This window comes from Lycium barbarum, chromosome 1 (genome assembly GCF_019175385.1).
Source record: "Lycium barbarum isolate Lr01 chromosome 1, ASM1917538v2, whole genome shotgun sequence".
In the NCBI taxonomy this organism is placed as follows: Eukaryota; Viridiplantae; Streptophyta; class Magnoliopsida; order Solanales; family Solanaceae; genus Lycium; species Lycium barbarum.
This window is the reverse complement of record NC_083337.1, coordinates 504,911-525,509: the sequence shown is the minus strand read 5'-3', so window position 1 is coordinate 525,509 and position 20,599 is coordinate 504,911. Positions and strand designations below refer to the sequence as shown.

At 35.7% G+C, this 20,599-nt stretch overlaps 2 protein-coding genes across 6 annotated transcripts; both read left to right on the top strand.

Moving 5' to 3' along the window:
- The first annotated feature begins 554 nt into the window (after positions 1-554).
- Positions 555-4,401, top strand: LOC132627747 (peptidyl-prolyl cis-trans isomerase FKBP16-1, chloroplastic). Of its 5 annotated transcripts, XM_060343319.1 has the most exons (9): positions 556-712; positions 1,310-1,498; positions 1,631-1,665; positions 2,764-2,857; positions 3,050-3,155; positions 3,511-3,556; positions 3,709-3,779; positions 3,968-4,080; positions 4,190-4,401. In XM_060343319.1, exons 1-8 carry the CDS (start codon positions 648-650, stop codon positions 4,043-4,045), a joined length of 684 nt encoding a protein of 227 aa, XP_060199302.1. In that variant the 5' UTR covers positions 556-647; the 3' UTR covers positions 4,046-4,080; positions 4,190-4,401. The 5 variants fall into 5 exon arrangements, with proteins under 5 accessions (XP_060199313.1, XP_060199302.1, XP_060199306.1 ...); XM_060343330.1 differs by lacking the exon at positions 4,190-4,401 and having other exon boundaries at positions 555-712; positions 1,310-1,399; positions 3,968-4,166; XM_060343323.1 differs by lacking the exon at positions 4,190-4,401 and having other exon boundaries at positions 3,050-3,110; positions 3,968-4,166.
- A 2,528-nt stretch (positions 4,402-6,929) lies between these two features.
- Positions 6,930-20,443, top strand: LOC132627724 (uridine kinase-like protein 4). Its single transcript, XM_060343283.1, has 15 exons — positions 6,930-7,149; positions 9,808-9,968; positions 10,842-10,933; positions 11,988-12,057; positions 15,430-15,548; positions 15,887-15,983; positions 16,453-16,532; positions 16,780-16,974; positions 17,088-17,171; positions 17,276-17,336; positions 18,274-18,334; positions 19,450-19,543; positions 19,658-19,730; positions 19,877-19,959; positions 20,069-20,443. Exons 2-15 carry the CDS (start codon positions 9,824-9,826, stop codon positions 20,216-20,218), a joined length of 1,404 nt encoding a protein of 467 aa, XP_060199266.1. The 5' UTR covers positions 6,930-7,149; positions 9,808-9,823; the 3' UTR covers positions 20,219-20,443.
- Positions 20,444-20,599: the final 156 nt, after the last annotated feature.

Below are 20,599 nucleotides of genomic sequence, written 5' to 3'. Positions count from 1 at the left end.
ATATCTTGAGTTTGAGCCCGGGCCGAACCCCTAATTCCTAATTAAGAGAGGAGCAGCTCCATCCGCTGCACAAGTTAAATTATATATTTGTCTTAAAAGTTCATTAACTATGTATAGATTATTTATTTAGAACTAAATAACTTCAGAAAATTAGGATACATAAGTTATAAATGTCAAATTCTGGCTCCACATTTGATTTAAAGTAAATAATTTCATCAAAATGAAAGTTAAAATATTAAAGGAGTGGAATGAAAATTTTGCTTTCATATAACTACCCACTTGTGGGACTACAATAGGTATATGGTTGTTGTTGTTGTTGTTGTACACTTGTACTAACACAAATTATATTTCTTTAGTTAAAATATCTACTTTTATATCTTGAGTTTGGGCCCGAACTTATCACGAGCCTCACATAACTAGTAACAAATAGATTTTATTAAAAAATAATCACTCTTAACAAACTTAAGGAACCAAAACTACTCGAAAGTATGTTTAGGGACTATTTTAAACATATCCAAACATGAGTTACCACTTTTGTCATTATCTCTTCTTCCTTGTGCGTTTCCCACCTTGTTCTTTCTGGTCCCTCTTATTCCTATTTTTAGCAAAAAAAGTCCCTACCACTAATAGCTGCTCAATTGGTAACGATGGCAGCTTCTCAACTTCAAGCTACTCTCCTATTTAGTCGTTTATTCGCTTCCAAAAGCCCACGGTAATAAGGTGTTACTTACTGCTTTAACAGCTTGTTATGCTTTGTGTCATGATGAATTTTCTCTGATGGAATGATTTGCATAGACAAAAAATTATGTTATTTAGCAATGGTTAGAGCGGAGATTTTATAAACTTGATGCAAATAGATTCGGTTCCAAGATTTGAATTTTATGGGTCTCTGCAACGACCTCGAGTTAATATGAGTTGACAGTCAAATAGTTAGAGGTACTTAATAGTTGCGTACAATAGACTCTTGTGGTCCGGCTCTTCCCCGGATATCACGTATAGCGGGAGTTTAATGCACCGGGCTGCCTTTTTACCTATATATAGTATGAGTAAAAGCTAATGGGTTTATGTGAATCCTAAACTACCCTCTTGCATCCAAGGGCGGCCCCTGGATGCAAGATGGGACGGTTTATGGATAAAGAAATTTTTTGATGTTAGAGATAAAAACCTGAAAATGAAAAAGAAAGAAGAAGAAGAATAGAAGTGTCATCTGCTTAAACAACAACAACAACTACTACTACTGCTATGTCTTAATCTCAAACTTTCATCTGCTTAATACTACTTGTAATTTGTAACTTGTTTATGCAAACAGCTGTAAGGACACTGAGCAATGTAAGATTGCTGCGTGTAAAAGCTCATATGAAAGGATGCCATCCCTAATTGTCAAAAAGTTGCTAAGAAGGTCAGTTCTGCAATTTGTTGGATTGAGTCCCATCTTCATAAGTATTCGTCCTGTCTTATCCGCACCAGTGCAGGATATGAGAGAACCTGATGTTATCCGGTAAATGTTGTTTCCATTTCTTTTCTGCTTTTGATGTGGTTGCTTACCTCCACAACTTAATTGTCTACCTGGCCTAGAATAAATGCTGTCATTATTTAATTGCTGTTGTTAATTTGGATTTGAAGCATTCAGGACCCTAAAGCTTGATAGTGGAGTGAGGATACAAGGTAAAACCCTTTTTAAGTTTACATAATAAATATATTCAAGTTGTTTTCTTATTATGATTTTTTATCAACCCTCGCTATAGCTGTGTGCAATGTGCATTGCTATTTGACTTATTAATGGATAGTATAGCTCAACCTCAGCTTAGCTTGGCTTGTATGAGATGATGTCATCAATTCCTCAAATTCTAATTTGAGGGGAACACTCAAAATCTCTTAAATTCTACAAGTAAACCAAATCTTTCAAAGTTCCAAGCTGATTCTAAGAAAAATGACTTCACATAGATAGAAGAGTTATGCCAGAACATGCCCATACACAGAATATCTAACTAGCTGGACTCAATCTCAATAATTTTGAGAGGTATGTATAGGCTTATGCTTGGTGAATAAATATAGATAAATAAGTACATATATGTCCTAGATATTTGTGAACACATACTTACGAGCTTGGTTTGGTTGAAAATTGACGTAAATAGTTTGGTGTGTGTTTCTTTATTGAAGAAACAAGTCAAGGTTGAATTTATATGAGTTTAATTGAGTTTTCTTCCCGACTCTTTCGATCATTTTACGGCTCCAGTCCAGTGGCGGAGCCAGGATTTTCACTAAAGGGGTTCAAAAATATAAAAGAGTAAGAAACGAGGAAACCAAGGGGGTTCAACATTTACTATTTATGCACAAAAAATAATTTTAACCTTGTGTATACAAGGTAATTTTTGGCCCAAGGGGTTTCCGGTGAACACCCTGGCCACCACTTGGCTTCGCCCCTACTCGAGCCTCAAGCTGTTATAATTGAATTGAATGTGATAACTTGCCTCCATGTTTGGCATGCAACATTCATGTGTTCAATGTTTAGTGCATGCATACAGCATACAGGATAGGAATTGTAGATTTTAACCCAGTAAAAATGTTAAGAGGAAAAAACAGCATATATTTAAAGATGACTGTTTAATGATCTTCTTCTTTACAGTTTTATATTCCATTAAATGAAGAAGTCATTGATGTCATGACAAGCATAATGTATTATGTTGGGAAGGGGCACATCAAGCCTTCCATGTCATTCTTGTTTTATTTCTGAGTATTAACTGTTTTTTGGGTCTTCTAAAGATATTGTTGAAGGGGAAGGACCAGAGGCTCATGAAGGAGATACCGTTGAAATTAATTATGTCTGCCGACGATCAAATGGATATTTTGTCCACAGGTACTGTTTTAAATGAAGATCAACTTAAGAAAGTAAGAAAATTCTGCAGCTGCTGGTTGAAAAAAACAGAAAAAGGAAGAGTGTCAGTTTATGTTTGGCTCCTCCAGATACTTCTTTGTCAGTAAATCCACGTCATACTTTCTTCTGTTCTGTGGAATATACAATGAACTTTTTCATTTTGCTTCAATGTAGTACGGTGGACCAATTCAGCGGAGAGAGTGCCCCTGTCATACTTCCTCTGGATGATAAACAGGTCATGGTTTATACTAGCTTTCGGCTTAAAATAGAGATTTTAAAGGTCAGACAGCAAACCTTCTGACTTCCATTAAGTGGCATGGCTGGAAGGTCTCATCAAGTTATATTGCATATCAACATCATTTGTGCCTTTAAAATGGGAGATATATAGTGCTTGTGGTCCAATAGCGCCACATAGTTTACCAAACAAGGTTAATAGGTAGATTCTAGACAAGTTCTAGTTAATGAGATGAAAAATGTATTGTTGTCTATTTCTTCTCACTATAATAAGCCACCTCTTATAGTTGCATTGGTCCCCTCTTCTTTCCAGGTGTCTATGTTTGAGGAAGGGTGGGGGGAGTTTAGTTGATAATGAACTGATATCTGTTCATCTTACAAGTCTCCATGAATATCTGCAGATAATAGAAGGTCTTAAAGAAGTCTTAACTGGAATGAAGCCAGGAGGTTGTTCCTACTCTCTTAAAAATTATTGACTTCTTCGTTTTTTGAAAATATATTCAAACCACAGTAATTGATAGGATATCTCGAGGAAAAACTATTTCCCATTTTTCAAAGTATACAGTTCTATTAGTTGAACTGTAAGGCCTGCACTGCAGGAAAAAGAAGAGCACTGATACCGCCTTCCGTTGGATACATCAATGAAAACTTACAACCAGTACCTGAAGAGGTATGTGTTTTCTGCACATTATTCATTTAACCTACTCTTGGTAGCGCTTATCTACATTTTCCAACTAACCGACTCTATGAGTAATTCCGTGGATATAATTTTGGCTGGTTAATTTGCAAGAGTTCATTTCCACTTTGCTTTTATAGTCGACGTTATCATTTCATCAGCAGAAATTTATTTTGTTGCAGTTTGGACCAAGGCGTAGCCTTATGTCTCACATGAAGGAGCCTCTAATTTTTGAAGTGCAGCTGTTGAAAGTTCTATGAGTACCATATTCATTATTAGTGCATAACTTTCCTGTGTAAGTACTTTTACCAATTAACTTCCATTACTATGATCTCTTGAACAATGTATTGAATTCCTGAAAAAAAACTTTTCCTTGCTGAACTGTTTGAGGATTTGGCTTCCAGAATCTTTGCCAAGATATGCCAAGCCGTATCTGGGTTTCTACCTCCGCCCTTGCATTTGAGGACACTGAGGAAAGGCAGCCAATTAGTCCCCAGTGATGGTTGTTGAGTGGTCGGAAATAGAACTATAGGAACAATCTAGAAATCTTAGGTTCGAACCCAACTATAACACTCAGCGTTAGTCCAGCGCATATTTATTCGGTACTTCTATTTTCTATAGTAGGCCATCCAACGATTTAGTGAAAGTGTGTGCAAACTGACCATAATATCGGTGCATCCAAAAAAGGATGGTCACCACGCGCCATTACAACAATAATTACTACTATGTTTTAATCCTGAATAAGTTGAAAGTCATCTATATGAATTTTCATTGACCCTGTTTATTTAAATTCATATGAAGCCAAAATAGATGGTCACTAGTCACTACATATTGGACCGATGAGGCTGAAAAAAAAAAAAATACTTAGGGGTCGTTTGGTGCATGGTATAGGTTGGGATATCCCAGCATTAATTTTTTATACCGTGTTTGATAGGAGGATAAATTTATCCTGGGGTGTTTGGTAGGAGGATAAATTTATCCTGGGATAAATTTATACCTCCTACCAAACACGGCACAAAATGAAGCCTTATCCTAAGGGTGGGATATCCACCTTATCCAGATGGGATAAAATAATCCCAAGAAGTGGGATAAATTAGTCCCGGGATAATTTTGACTATCTACCAAACGACCACTTAATGCTATATTGAATTTTTAAAAATGATAAGTATTTTGGACCGATTATTTAAGTAACCACGACAAAATAAAAACAGATCACAGGTTGTAATTCACAAGCCTACACCTTTAGAAAAAACATAGTAAATAGGTCCCACTTGTCTGACAAACTCCAACTAAAAGTGTTTTGGATCTTTGCCATTTTTAAATTTCTGTTATTAATAGAACAAAGGAAGTTTGAGAGTTTATACTCCATGTGTTTCATAATAAATGGTGTTTTTATTTTTTCATTTTGTTTAAAAATAATTGGTGTTTCATAAAATCAAGAAGGCATTAATTTTTTTCTTCCAAGTTTATCTTTATTTAAATAAATGAAGTTTTACATAATTAGTAATCATTAAAGATTTTTTTTTTTTCAAATCACATGATTAAGAGTATGTTAATAGAAACACTTCTTACTTTTCAGGAGTGAGTAAGTTTGTTAAGGGTTTGCCGACGCTAAAATCATCACTTATTATGAAACAGAAGGAGTATGTATAAACGTATGGAAGTATGCAATATTCGAACTAAAACAAGCGAGCATACCCTGACATTTTCTTCGAGGGAGTGTTAGTTTTAGATAAACGATGCAATGGATAGCGCCAAAAAAAAAATTGCAGTTTACACCACACAACAATCAACAAAATCCACAACAATCTTACCATTAGGCGAGGTGAAATTTGTTTATTGTTTTGCATTATATTTTTTTCTCAGAATATGCAACGTTAACCTAAAAATTCACGTTGATTACGTTATAAACGATTGTGACCATTCAAATACATTTTTCGTTAGTTGGAGTAGAAAAGGGATGACGTGATAGTTATTACTTATTAGGATTAGAACGATCAGAAAGAAACACTTATTTCGAAATGAAAAGCTTTTTCGTAGAAAGTGTCTTTATCTTTTTTAATAACTGTACTTGATATAAATTCGGCTTAGTTGAATCAATAAATTACCGATATTTTCTTTCCTTTCAAGTCGAGGGTCTTTCGGAAAACAGTCTCTCTACCCCTACCCCATAAAGATAGACGTAAGGACTGCTTACATCCTAACCTTTCCATACTCTACTTGTGAGAATACAATGGGTATGTTGTTGTTTGTGGTGAATAATTGCCGACATTAATTGTTTAAGATAAGGTCAAAATCAAATCAAGAATAAAATAATAATATAAAAAGTCTTTGATAAAAAGGGAAAGAAATGGGGTAGACTAGTAGATTCACTAACTTCGTTGGCCCAAAGTCGACATCAACAAGAGAGTGGACCCCATATCCGATTCGGTGATGACGTGTAATGGCTCACCTCTTGTCATGGCTAATTATACCATATGTCCATATGTGTGCAAATGACAATTTGAGTAAATGAGAGATTTATTAACTATTAAGGGCAATCTAAAATTTTCCCATATGATTTTTAAGTTTTAATTAATTCTACAAAAGATATTTTTCACTTATTCATTAAATATATTCTTCTTTTTTATGCACTAGTTATGATGAATTAGATCCTAAATATATTTACAAATTAATTTTATTTTTGGTGAAAATTTATACCAGTCACGTCATTAAATAGACATCGAAAGTTATATTTCCGGCTAAAATGACTATTGAAGCTAACTAGTCAAAGTTGAGTGATTTTTTTTTATACATATTCTTCATCCTTATTTAAAATTTCGGGTTTGAATTCTGAAAAATGAATTCTCGATATAGTATAAGAACAATAATTGTCGATATTAATTGTTTAAGATAAGGTAAAAATCAAATCAGCATAAAATAATAAAAAAAGATTTTAATAAAGTCGAATCACACATTGTAATTTCCTCCCCTACCCCTATGTAATAAAAAAAAAATTAAAAAATCTTCTACTCCTACTTCAAAATTCCAAATAAAGTAAAAAAATATTGATTTCCATGACCAAACACCTACTAAATATAAATTAGTTGGACCAACAATTTCGAGACACAAGATAATCAAAACAAAAGAAGTTTCCTTTTTTTTTTTTTTTGGTTAAACTTTTGTCAGGTGCAACCACACGGTATATCTAGTGTATATCGTCACCAGTCACTGTAATTTTCACAAAAATATCAACACAATAAATAATATAGCAAAACACACTCCTTCTCTGAAACTTTCCATTATAAATTCACAAAATTGTTTAAAGATTCGTATAAATTGATAATCCAAAATTGTAAAAGATCTTTTTTTTAGCTCATAAAAGGTATATTCCAGAATCTTGTTCATATATTTATATATAAAACTTTGCATTCACATTAGCAGCTTGTTTAATTTATTATGTTCAAGTTTTTTATCTCATTTCTTGTTGCATATATGGATCTTGATTTAGTTTATTAGCTTTATCTGTTGGATTATATGTTAAAGATTTTGATTTGGAGTTTCTTTTTTTTTTGTGATAAATTAATAGTTTTTATTAGCAGGCAGAATCTTTATTGTTATTTATTAATTGTTCTAGTCCCCTACCTTTTCTATCCTTAGGGCCCTCACATGGGGTTGATTTAGTTGCAGCAAAGAAGCAATCTTTTTAACTATTTTTAGCTGCTGAGATAATTGAATTAATTTTTCAGCATTGTGGGTAATCATTTGTACTCAATTTGAGGATGTTTGAACTAGGAATAGGATACAACGGAGTCGTGGGCACGGGGTTTAAGAAAGGAAAGAAACTTTTGAATCTTGTGGTCTTAAACTAAAGATATGTATAATGTACCAAAATGTGCTTTAATCTTGTGATCTTAAACATGCCATGTGGGATGCTGGAGTTAAAGAGTTGTCAAATCAGGAAAGAGGCATTATTTTTGAAACAGACTAAAAAGGAAAGTAAGACAAACAAATTGAAAGGGAGGGAATAGTTACAAGGATTTAGATAGATTCTTTTATCAATTTACTAGGAATTTGTGAAACCTTGATTTGGTTGCAGCAAAGGAGCGATCTTTTCGTACTTTTTAGCTGCTGAGATGAACTGAATTAATTTTCAGCATTCAGGGTGATCATTTGGGACTGAGGTGTACTAGTTGTAGTTTGTCTAGGTGATCAATTGTACTCAATTGAGGATGTCTGAACTAGGATACGGCGGAGTCATGAATACTTAGTACTCCATCTGTCCCAATTTATGTGAAGGTGTTTGATTGGGCAATATAGAAAGGTGGCATTCTTTATGGGATTGACTAAAATTGTACGTGTGTCACATAAATTGGACAGAGGGAGCAGTTAGGATTTGGAGGGATTCTTTTATCAATTTGCTAGGACATGTACAAATTAAGGTGCTGCTAAATTGTTTAATTGGACGATAAAGAGCTAACGTGATGATTCTGATTAATATGGCACGTTGAGAGGCTGTTGAGAACTGAAGTATTGCATTCAAGATTCAGATTGGTTACATATCAGTTTGCTGGAAATTCCAGACTTGAGTTGTTATCCTGTTTGGATCAGATTGTGTTGTGATTAATGAATCAAACGTGATGATTAGCATTCTGAAAGATTAAAACTTTGTATTTGGGAAATTTGTGAGAAAAGAAAAAGAGAGGTGGAGAGGCGCCTCCTTTATTAGTTGAGTATCATTGGGACTTTAAGAACCAAACTAGAGTCATGAAGCATCAATTACGAAATTGCTTCTCAATGGTCTGTTTTGAGTTATTTTGAATCCGATGTTAAGTTATACTTCGGGAAAGATCCAATGTAGTTTTATACATATACTTGACATTGCCAGGAGTCAAAATCGAAGCAAGTCTTTCTGCAAAAAATAAAAAAATAAAAAAAAAAAAGAGGAGGGTGTAAAGGTGACAGTTTTCTGAATATAATTGGTATGTTCAAGTTGATGTTAATGGATGAGCTAAACTGCTTTTGGGTATGGCTAGATTGTGTTTGCTTTATCTGGACATATACTTTTGACTTATGACTTTTCTGCAGTGATCGACTCCTAAATTTGGTCAATTTTCACAAACCAAATGTTCTTGGATACAACAACAACAACATACCCAGTGTAATCCCACAAGGGGGGTCTGGGGAGGGTAAGATGTACGCAGACCTTACCTCTACCTTTATGGGATAAAGAGGCTGTTTCCGATAGACCCTCGGCTCAGAAGAAAAAGAGTAGTCTAATGGAGCAAGCTAGACCACCAAGCCAAGTTGACATTTTTGCTTGTGCATGCTCATTTTCTTTAGGAATCATGAACTGTTTTTTAAGACCGGTACGTATGTATTTTATTCATCCAAAGTGCATGAATAAATACAAGCAAAAACTCAGTAGCCCTTTATAAATTTGGGAACCAAGAAATATAAAGAAGGTGTCAGTATCACAGACACTTAGCATCCTACACCAAAGTGCCAAAAAGTATAAACATATGTATCTAAGTTAAGTAACCATGAATGATGAACCTTACTGTTTTGACCTTTCAAAGGGAAAAAAGTAAAGGAGTTACTTTGGACAAGATCTCACAGAAGGCCAACATGTCTGTTATTTTGCTTAGCAGCTAGTCAATTTTTGCGGAACTTGGCATCATAAAACGAGTCAGCGATTTCTTATCCTTGTCTTCAATTTTGGTTTCAAAAGAATGCGGCTTATCAGTTATGCAGAGATATGCTTAATTACATCTCCCAGTGTAGATTGACACAAACGTGAGCCAATCCACAGTGGTGATCAATGCATATGGCAACTTTTTCTCTTTCTCTTTCTCTAAATCATATAAGCATATATTTTATGTGTATCACACAAGCAACAAGTGTTAGTGATATACAATCTTGCCCAGCTATGTTATTGCGTTTTGAACTTGAAAGAGAAGTGAAAATTCTATATTTACCATCTGGATGACTATTTTATGTTGTACACTTTTATTCCATCACCTGATTGTTACGTAAAATGCAGAGCCTACAATTAGTCAATGGGTTCAAAAGCAGTTGAAGATTTGATTCAGGCTTCATCAGGAGCTCATTATTCTGGATTCCATTTAGAAGAGCCACGTACTTCAGAGATTGAGCAACCAACAACTTCTATAGATGAAAGTATTAAGCAACCCTTTGTTATAGGTATGTCGAGGCAGTAATATATCTATTGCTGTTGTTTGAGCTTTGTCTCAACTAATGGTAGCTTCGAAGCTATCATGCTTTGATTAACCATAGAAGGAGATAAACATGGATGAATACTTTCCTTTATTTACAATAATCACTCAATTGTTCCGCACTCCCCTATGCAGCTACTCAATCTTTTTATCACAATTAAATGCAGAACGATTAATTTCTGTCATCATTCAAATTATTTTGGATGGATGTTAATGGCGCTAGCACCTTTAAAGCTTAGTAAATCTATACATGCATATGCATGATGACATTTCATAAGAAAGTTATGATGTTGAATTTGGCAATGAACAAGAAATCATTTTGCTTGCAACTTGCATAAAAATTATTTAACTAGCTCTTTGACACAGAAGTCCAGACCAAATTTTATCTGACTAAAGCCTGGATTCATTTTTATGCTTGATCCTGTTTTTATCTGACGCGACAGAAAGAATGTATAATCCAGTCTTAAAGGAGTTGCTCAAGCATTTACTGGAAACATATGCGGCGAGCTTTTCATCTCTGAAGTTTTTGTATGATGTTTGGTCCTACAATTAGCACAAATTACGGAAGGAGGACTTTACAGGTTCTCTATGGCGCGTGCACATGTTATTGTTGGTCAATAGAGCATTTTTATGCTTTGGTCCGAGGAAATCTCTTGGGATTATGGCCAAGATGGGAATGAATCATCGGGATTTTAATCATTGAGCTGATTGAATTTTCATTCTATTCTAGGCTAAAAATGTTAATTGTGTTTGCGACTATCATGATTGTTATCTGTTTGAATTATTCCAGCTCTCCTAGTGTTCTCTTAATCCGTGTTCATATGAACTGTTTTCCCTGCAGGAGTTGCTGGAGGTGCTGCATCAGGCAAAAAGACAGTTTGTGATTTGATTATTGATCAACTTCATGATCAGCGTGTTGTCCTAGTTAACCAGGTGGGTTTTCTTCAGAGTAGAAAATGAAGCTTTTGTTTTTATTTATGATATATGAGTCTAAATATAACACCTTTCATCAATCTTAATTTGACTGATAGCATAAGCTTTTCCTATGCGGTTCTTTTTCTAAAAAATATTCTACCAAAAAATCCGTCTGGACCCAACCTTTAGGACCAACTACAGCCCTTGAAACTCGGGGATGATGGGCCCAGCCCTCTACCTTTCTCCAGTTAAATAGTAGGCTGAGTTCGCTTGGCGTAGGGCTTGGACCCGTGCCCTTAGCCACAAAATCCCTCAACCTTGTGAGCTAAGCCCTTGAGGCAGATATAGTTGATAAACATTCACTCTTTGCTTAGTACAGCCACTTCATCTTTCTTCTTGATGAGGTATAGGCTAGCCATGGTCCTATTCCATATTTTCCTTTTTTTTTGGGAGGGGTGGGGGATGGGGGGTGGGGGGTGGTGGTGGTATGTTTAACTGTCTAGTTTTATAAAAAATGTAAATTAATCAAGCTAAAATTATATAATCTAATTATTCATAAGCTCGCTATCCAATTCTTTTTGCTAATGCTTTGGTGTTTATGGCTATTCATGTACTAGTTCTATCACTTCCCTGTCTTTTATGACAATAGAGTACATTTTGAGGAAATTTAACTTGCATTGTAATTACATTCAATCTGAAATTTCCTAGTTGTCTTCTAAGTTTTGCGGACAAAAAGAGTTTCAAGATATCAGTTTTTGATGACTCATGGATCTTAGCTTTTACCTGCGAAGTTCAATAAGAATAGTTCTTCTATCGAGCACTGATAAGGCTTCATCTGAGATGTTTCATTGCTGAAGTTGTGATCAGAAAAACCATAGAGTTTAGAATATTGTCTGTGTTCCACTAAATTTCAGTGTTCTTTTTCAGATGGGAATAAAGTTTTTTTTTTTTTTTTGAGATGGGGCTACATTTCAGTTTCTTTTGCATTATATTTGTGTTGAGTTTGGAAAAAATTGATGTATAGCCTACCAAAACTCAGACTTTTTTGTCTGGCTTGTGTTTCGATTGGCAGGATTCATTTTATCACAATTTGACACCAGAAGAACTCACAAAAGTTCATGAGTACAACTTTGACCATCCTGGTTAGTCTAGTTTTTTTTTTTTTTTTTTTTTTCGGAAAATGGTAATTGGTATTCTTCAGCAGTATGGAGATGCTGGGGACCTTTAAAAGAAAAACGAAGAGAGAAATACTTACAAAGATCCTAATAATTCTACCAACTGTTCTATTTCCTCTATATCTTTTTCTTTACACCAAAACTAAAAAGATACAATACAATTCCACTTAACCTTCTGAATGGAATTGGACCTATCTTCAAAATTTCTACTATTCCTTTCTTTCCACACTGTCCACCATATGCAGTGTGGGATTATCCTCCACCATGCCTTCTGACTCTTACTCCCCCCTCTTCTAATCCAACAACTTAGCAGATCTGCATTATGTTCAGGCATGGTCCACTTTGTTTCTGTGAGACTAAGAAAGATGGCCCAAATCTGTGTTGTGAAGCTGCAATGCAAAAATAAATGGTTGTTCGTCTCTTCTGTTTTCCCACATAATGAACACCAAGATACTACAGTCATTCTTTTTTTCTTCAAAACTTCATGTGTCAAGTAAGCCCTCCTAGCAACCAACCATGTAAAGCATTTTACTTTGGTTGGTGCTAAGTTTCTCCAAACCTTTCTCCACAAGCTTTTGCGTCTGTTGTTTTGCTGGTTGCTTTCCATTTTGTAAGCCCTGCTAACAGTGAAAGCCCCATCTTCACTATGTTTCCATTTCAATGAGTCAGGTGCACTGTTGGTGCCAGGAAACATCCCTATTTCTTCTAGCAATTTGGCCACTCTCTCCACTTCCCAATCATTTAGTAGCCTCCTAAAAGATAAATCCCAACCCTGTGGTGTCCAATAATCACTGACATTAGCCTCTGGATTGTTGCAAAGAATGAACATATCTGGAAAGGAATCTCTCAGAGGGGTTTGATTATTCCAAGCACCTCCCCAGAATTTTGTTCTCCTACTATCTCCCACTTTTATATATAAATTGCCTTCAAGCTTTGGCCATAAGTTTCTGATAGTTCTCCAGACCCCAACCCCATAAGTATCAATGCTGACATTACTACACCAAGGATTGTATGTACCATATTTGCATTTGATAACATCCTTCCATAGAGCTTGCCCCTCTTCATTATATCTCCAAAGCCATTTCATCAATAAACTATTATTCTGCTTTCTCAAATCTCTGATGCCCGAGCCTCCACTGTCTCTGCTTTTCAAAGTAATCTCCCATTTAACCAAATTATAACCTTTAATCTCTTTGCAACCATGCCAAAGGAAATCCCTCCTTAATTTGTCCAGTTTCTTCTAAACTTCAGAAGTTATTGGAAATAGTGACATTACATAAGTAGGAAGGGAATCTAACACTGAATTTATAAGGATATGTCTACCCCCTAAAGACAAGTATTGAGCCTTCCATCTTGCCAATCTCCTTTTTGTCTTCTCCACAATGCTATCCCATATCTCTGTATCCTTGTGTTTATTACCTAATGGCATGCCCAATTAGACTGTAGGCATATTATCCACTTTACATCCCAAAATATTTGCCAAACTCTGAATATTAGCCACCTCCTTAATTGGGAACAAATTGCTTTTCCCCCAATTCACTTTCAAACCTGAAGAAGCTTCAAAGAACAGTAAGATTATTTTGATGAATCTTATTTGTTCCTCTTGAGGTTCACAAAAAATAACAGTGTCGTCTGCTTATGCAAATGACAAATTTCTTTGACTTGATCAGTGTTTCCCCCCATCTGAAAGCCTTTAATCCATCTGTTTTGGATTGCTATCCTCATCAAGCTATCAAAACCTTCCATTGCCAAGATAAACAGAAGGGGGAGAGGGGGTCACCCTGTCTAAGTCCCCTTTTTGAGGGAAAGGAGCCCACTGGTTCACCATTCACTAAAATAGAAAACCTAACAATGCTGATGCAAAATTTAATCCACCCGAGCCATCTTTCTCCAAAACCCATTTGTTTTAAAGTATTCAGTAAGAACTTCCAGTTCACATGATCATATGCCTTTTCAATGTCCATCTTGCACATTATACCTGGTTCAACACCTTCCAGTCTTGAATCCACACATTCACTTGCAATGAGTGCGGCATCCATTAACTGTCTCCCTTTTATAAATGCCATTTGATGCTTGTTGACCAGCTTATCCACCACCTTTTTCAACCTTTCAGCAAGTATTTTTGCTATCACCTTATATATATGCCTGTGATTAGACTTAGTGGTCTGAAGTCTTTCAACTCAGAAGCACCTGCTTTCTTGGGGATGAGAGCCACAAAAGTTGCATTGAAGCTTTTCTCAGTTCTTTGGTTAGCATAGAACTCCTGGACAACACACTTTATATCTTCTTTCAATAATTCCCAGAAAGAGAGGTAGAAAGACACAGGAAATCCATCAGGCCCGGGTGCCTTCTCCATAGCACAAAGTTTAATGCATTCCAGAATCTCCTCCTGCTCAATTTGTTTTTGTAACTCTTCCTGCTCCTCTTCATTAATACAAGTAAACCCTTCTAGTTGTAGTTCTGGCCTCCACAATTCTGTCTCCCTGTATAAGTTTTGGTAGAAACTTTGAATTGCTCCCTTGATAGCATTAGGTTCAGTGATATTGCACCCTTCCACATTCAGCATATCTATGGAGTTAAACCTCTTATGTGATGTTGCTATCCTGTGGAAATATTTAGTATTTTTATCCCCCTGCTTCAACCACTGTATTCTGGATCTTTGTCTCCACCCCATCTCTTCATTTCTGGCCACTTCCTCATAGTTCATAGCAAGATTAGTCTTTTGCAATAGTTCATCATCTGTCAATCTTCTTTGTTCCTGGATGGTTTCCCATTTGGCCAGTCGATCAAGAATCTCTTCCTTTTGTTGTTTCCAGTTGCTCCTATTGTTCTTGCTCCATTCCTTCAAATTCCCTTTTAAAAGTTTCAACTGGTTAGTCTAGTTTTCATTATCTGAGTTGGATAAACAGGTAAAATTGTTTATTTTTTTAGTTTGTTAGAGAAATAAAGAAACCATTTTCTATGCCAAAGCATCGGCAAACATCCATTTTATCATTCTGGCAGTTGCCTCTATACAATTTGTAATTGGTCGCATGAACTACAAAGATCTGTGACTTGAAACACATGCTATTGTGGTTCAGCCATTGAGGCCTTAAAGTCTTTAATCTTACTAGAGGTTCCTCAAAAACTATCAGTAATAGCTTCCACAGAAGTGTCAATTCAGTGAAACCACTTAATAAGAATTTGACCAATTAGTACTAGTTTTCACATAAGTGTTAACTCCTTGAAATCACTTAATGAAGATTTGTACTTGGTTTCAGAAATGGTAAAATCAGTATGTTCTAGAATAATGTCCGGGCTAAGTTTTGTGCTTCTTTCTAATTATTGTGTTTTATTCAGATGCATTTGACACCGAGCAATTGTTGCGTGTGATGGAGAAATTGAAGCATGGACAAGCTGTAGATATTCCAAAATATGATTTTAAGAGTTATAAAAATGACGTATTCCCCCTCAGAAGGGTAATTTCTTTGTAGCATGGTTTCTCCTCTCTTTTTATTTCATTTACATAGATATCATCCTAGTTTCTTTTAAGAATACGTGAATTTATGTCATCCATCGGTTTCGGTCAAACTGTGAACTCTTTTCCTGCCTTGTCTGTTTGAACAATTTTGTATCCACGATCCCAAACCTGCCTTTAAGTTAAAACAAGGAAGAAAAGGAGAAAGATAACACTCCAATGACATGGAACACATACACTCTTCCTGGTAGATGGTTTAAATAGAAGAGTGGAAACGCTATTGCCTGCTGCTAATTATCTAATAAGTGTCATTAACCACTTTGACTCAAAATATGGTAGGTCAATCCTTCGGATGTTATAATTTTGGAAGGCATTCTCATTTTTCATGATCCTCGTGTCCGAGATCTGATGAGTATGAAGATTTTTGTAGATACAGGTTCTTTTCTCTCCTTTCTTTGATATATATTTATCTTTCTTGTATTAGATTACTGCTTGTCGCCCTGGTGACCTGAGTTCTTCCTTTCATTGACTTCTATACACGATATCCAAAAATTAGGGCGCCATATTCTTTATCTCATCCACATGCATCTTGTTCTTTTCACTTGTTTCACCTAAAAGTGATAAAAACAAATTGATTTTTTTTATTCCAGTCCTTATTTGTCTAGACCACATTCGATTTCTCGAGAAGAAAATATATATTGAAGCGAGATTATTGGAGTTATTTTACTTATTTTTTCACAGCATTTCTTTTTACAATTTTTGTCAGCTCTTCGTATTGTTCGGTTGGCCGATTTAGTCTTGATCACGAGGATATAGCTTCTGCTTGTTGTTCCAATCCATGTCTACGGACGTCGATGGTGAATCTTCTACTTTTGTGGTTTCATAATTTAAAATTTTCGGTGCAGATGCTGATGTACGTCTTGCAAGGAGAATAAGACGTGATACTGTTGAAAAGAATAGAGATATTGCTACAGTACTAGATCAGGTTAGGACCTTTATAGTTTTTTGAAAGAAATTGTGAGCTAACTTTGCCGTTTCATATGTACTTTTTGCTGTTATTGGCAGAAATTTTGTCAAGGTATCAGATTTTTCTTTTGTGTGACCCAACATCCAAGAAAATGCAAATTTTTGCTATTATAAAGATCAACAGATGGATGAATAATTTTCTTTGTCCTGCTTCTTTTTGTAATTTGTTTGCTTTTCAAGAATAACATAATGTAATGTTCGTGCAGTACTCCAAGTTTGTCAAACCGGCTTTTGATGACTTCATTCTTCCAACAAAGAAGTATGCTGACATTATCATTCCCCGGGGTGGAGACAATCATGTTGCAATCGATTTGATTGTTCAACATATCAGGACGAAACTTGGTCAACATGATCTTTGTAAAATATACCCTAACTTATATGTTATTCAATCTACTTTCCAGGTTCAATTTCCATCTTGCTGATTATCTGTGCCTCTTCATCTCGAAGTCATTTTTCCTGTTCTTCAAGATCAAGCATTTATTTTCTTCTAAAGATTGTTATTTGTTTCATTTAGATACGTGGCATGCATACAATTATCCGTGATGAGCAGACGGAGAAATATGATTTTGTGTTTTATGCTGATCGATTGATTCGGTTGGTAAGTCTTTCTTTCGTACATGGTAATCAAGTTAAGTTTTTGACACGAAAAAGCCAAATCTTTGGTTTCCCTTATCTATGAGAGTTCTTCCTCACCTGTACCAGGTTGTTGAACATGGACTAGGCCATCTGCCATTTACGGAAAAACAGGTGATCACTCCAACTGGTAAGCGCTATCCCCGTGATGCAATACTCATGCCTTGTACTTGGAAATCTTTTGATTTCTTCTATTGCTGTAGCCTATTTGATAGTGTCTGCCTATACTAGGTGTAGAAATCGGGCTAAATGCTTTTTTTCTTACAGAAGATTATTGTCTCAATTCATTTACTGAATCAGTTTTATTTGCCTTTTCAAGTCTTTAATGGCAGCAGTGGTGGAGCAATGAAATTTGATTTTAGATGTCATTTTTGTCAGTGTATTTCAATCAATCTATTTGTGGTTTCCATAATTTGTAAGCTGACATGTTTTCCTTGGTCCTTAACAAGTAAAATTGATTTCCTCTGAAAGACTACTGATCGTAGCAGCTTAGCAAACACGTTTCTTTGATGCTCTGTTAGTAGTGTCAACACCATGGTAATTTGTTAAGTTCCAATCGTCTATTCTGATAAATTTTCAGCATTTGGACTAATGCCTACGAATTTTACACTAATTTTAACTTTAATCCATATTACTTGTGGTGGCTTGGGTTTCATGAATTTACATTGGTGAGCTCGCTCACATTGCCGGTCCCAAGCCCGGATAAAGGAGGAGGGTTGCCGAGGGTCAATCGGAAACAGCCTCCCTACCCAGGTAGGGGTAAGGCTGCGTACATCTTACCCTCCCCAGACCCCACTATTGTGGGATTACACTGGGACCAACCAACATTGGTAAAAACTAGTCTCTTTTTAGTTTGGATGTATTGCCTGCTTTTTTTTATGTCAGCTAAATGATTGGATTTTGCGGTGAAACAAGACCTTCATGGACTATAGCCAATATTGTCATTTTGATTCATGATTTTTCTACTCATGTTTATTCTTAGACTTGGCTCTTCTTCATATCCCAAGTTAGCTGTTTACGAGCATGAAAAAGTATACTTAAATAAACGCACCTCTGTTTGGATGCAGGATCTGTATACAGCGGTGTAGATTTTTGCAAGAGGTTATGTGGTGTCTCTGTAATTAGAAGGTAATTATTGTTTGTCTCCCTTGATTTTTCTTCAATATATGAGGTAAATATGTGGGGGCTGCAGAGCATAGGAAGGACTTTCTATTTTTCTTACAGTCTACATTTCCTTAGGCTGATGCATGTGATTTCTGTGCCATATTTAGATGCATTCTATGTTTACATGTAATTCCTGCAATTCTTCTTTTACATGAATTTCATGTTTTTTAGGTAGATTTGGGTTGAAGTCTTGGTCAATCGTTAATGGAAAGCTTAGAAGAGCGAATTGTAGTGATCGCTAAATATCTGACAAGTAATTATATGATTAAAGATACGGCCCTAACCAGTGGCGGAGCCAAGATTTTCAGTAAGGGTGTTCAAAAATATGAAGAAGTAAACACACTAAGAAGTCATGGGGCTTCAACATCTACTTTATATACACAAAAAATAAATTTAGCCTAGAATATACAGTGTAATTTTCCGCCGAAGGGACGAACCCCCTTGGTTACACTTGGCTTCGCCCTTGGCCCTAACCTTTTCCTTGGCCTAATTTAAGAGTGGTAACTTGAGCAATTAAAATGGTAAAGAGCTGTTCGCATGAAGCCTCATCATAATACGAAATGAGAGATTCTATCTTCTTAGAAGCTTGATAGTTTGACATTGAATGTGGAAAGCTTTATTTTCGAAATTCTCAAGATAAATACATGTTGCACTGAGGGGATCAAGATTTATAGTGCTTTTAGAGTATACGCCAGCTAAAAAGATTTGTATCAATGGGGGTTCCTTTTTCTTCTAGTGTGGGAAATTAGATATGCAAAATATTTAAAAGTTTTGCAATCTAGTCGATATTTAAATTTGACGTGTTAATCTCGAAAACTAAAATAAAATTATGTATTGTTAATCAGTCGAATTATAATTTCAAGTAATTGGTGACAGTTGTAATTCATTCCCACTCAGCTGTTTTAATGTTGTTGAATGTATATGTGGTTTACCTAATCATATCTTCCTTTTATGTGTTGAAACATTTTACTTTAATACCTTATAAGTGACCGTGCTTGCTTCTTTTCTGCCTTCGAAAGTAGATTTCGTGATTGCTACATTCTCTGTACTTAGCCATAAGAATTTCTAATTTTGCGCAGTGGAGAGAGCATGGAGAATGCCTTGCGTGCATGTTGTAAAGGTATCAAGATAGGCAAGATTCTTATCCACAGAGAGGGCGACAATGGTCAGCAGGTTATCGATCTGCTTTGTCCTCCCGAATCATTACATTGAGATTTCTGTCCTTTTAAAAAAAAAAAAAAAAAAAATTGCTAATGCTCATTTTCATTAATTGCATGATCGGTGCAGCTGATCTATGAAAAACTACCAGAAGATATTGCACAAAGGCATGTCCTTTTGTTGGATCCTATCCTTGGCACGGGTTAGTCTATTTTTCAAGAACGCCCTCGACATCACCTGACCATGACTTCGTGCACACAAAATGTGGATGCACTACATCATCGAGAACATTAAATATCTCTTGACAAAACGATTGCATAACCAAGCCCATTATGTGACAATCTGCAGGGAATTCAGCAGTTCAAGCTATTTCTTTACTGTTAAAGAAGGGAGTCTCAGAGTCCAACATTTTATTCCTCAATCTTATTTCTGTAAGTGTACTGGTTCATGCATAAAAGATTCACTTTGATGGTTACAGTATAAATATGTGGATATCGTGATATAATTCTGGAGTCACAACTTGTGTTGTTTCTAAACTAGGCACCCCAAGGAGTACATGTTGTGTGTACACGTTTTCCAAGAATAAAGATTGTGACATCTGAGATAGAAAGTGGCTTGAACGAAGAATTTCGTGTTATCCCTGGAATGGGGGAGTTTGGTGACAGGTATTTCGGTACAGATGATGTCTAAACATAGACTGGTTACCCTTCTCTAGCTCTCAGTCGCGTGAGAGATGTACCTTCTAATGTCAACCCAATCAATATTCTGAGGACCATCAAGAAGAAAAGGAGCAAAGATTAACCAACAATGCGTTGAGCTTTGGATATTTTAGAATTGTATTTGACTATAGTTGCTTCAGTAATGCAATTTTCAAACTATTTTTACATTTGAGTCGGACTAGTTTTTTTCTTATGAGTCACAAGAGCAAGAGCGACGATCAAATCGGTTCCATTAGCAGGGAATGGGCTAAGACTTACGAGTCGAAGACCAAGCTAGAGTCACAATAGAAGAAAAAGGAACAAATAAAAGAAAGAATAAATATTACAATGTGTATGTAATTATAGCTAGTTC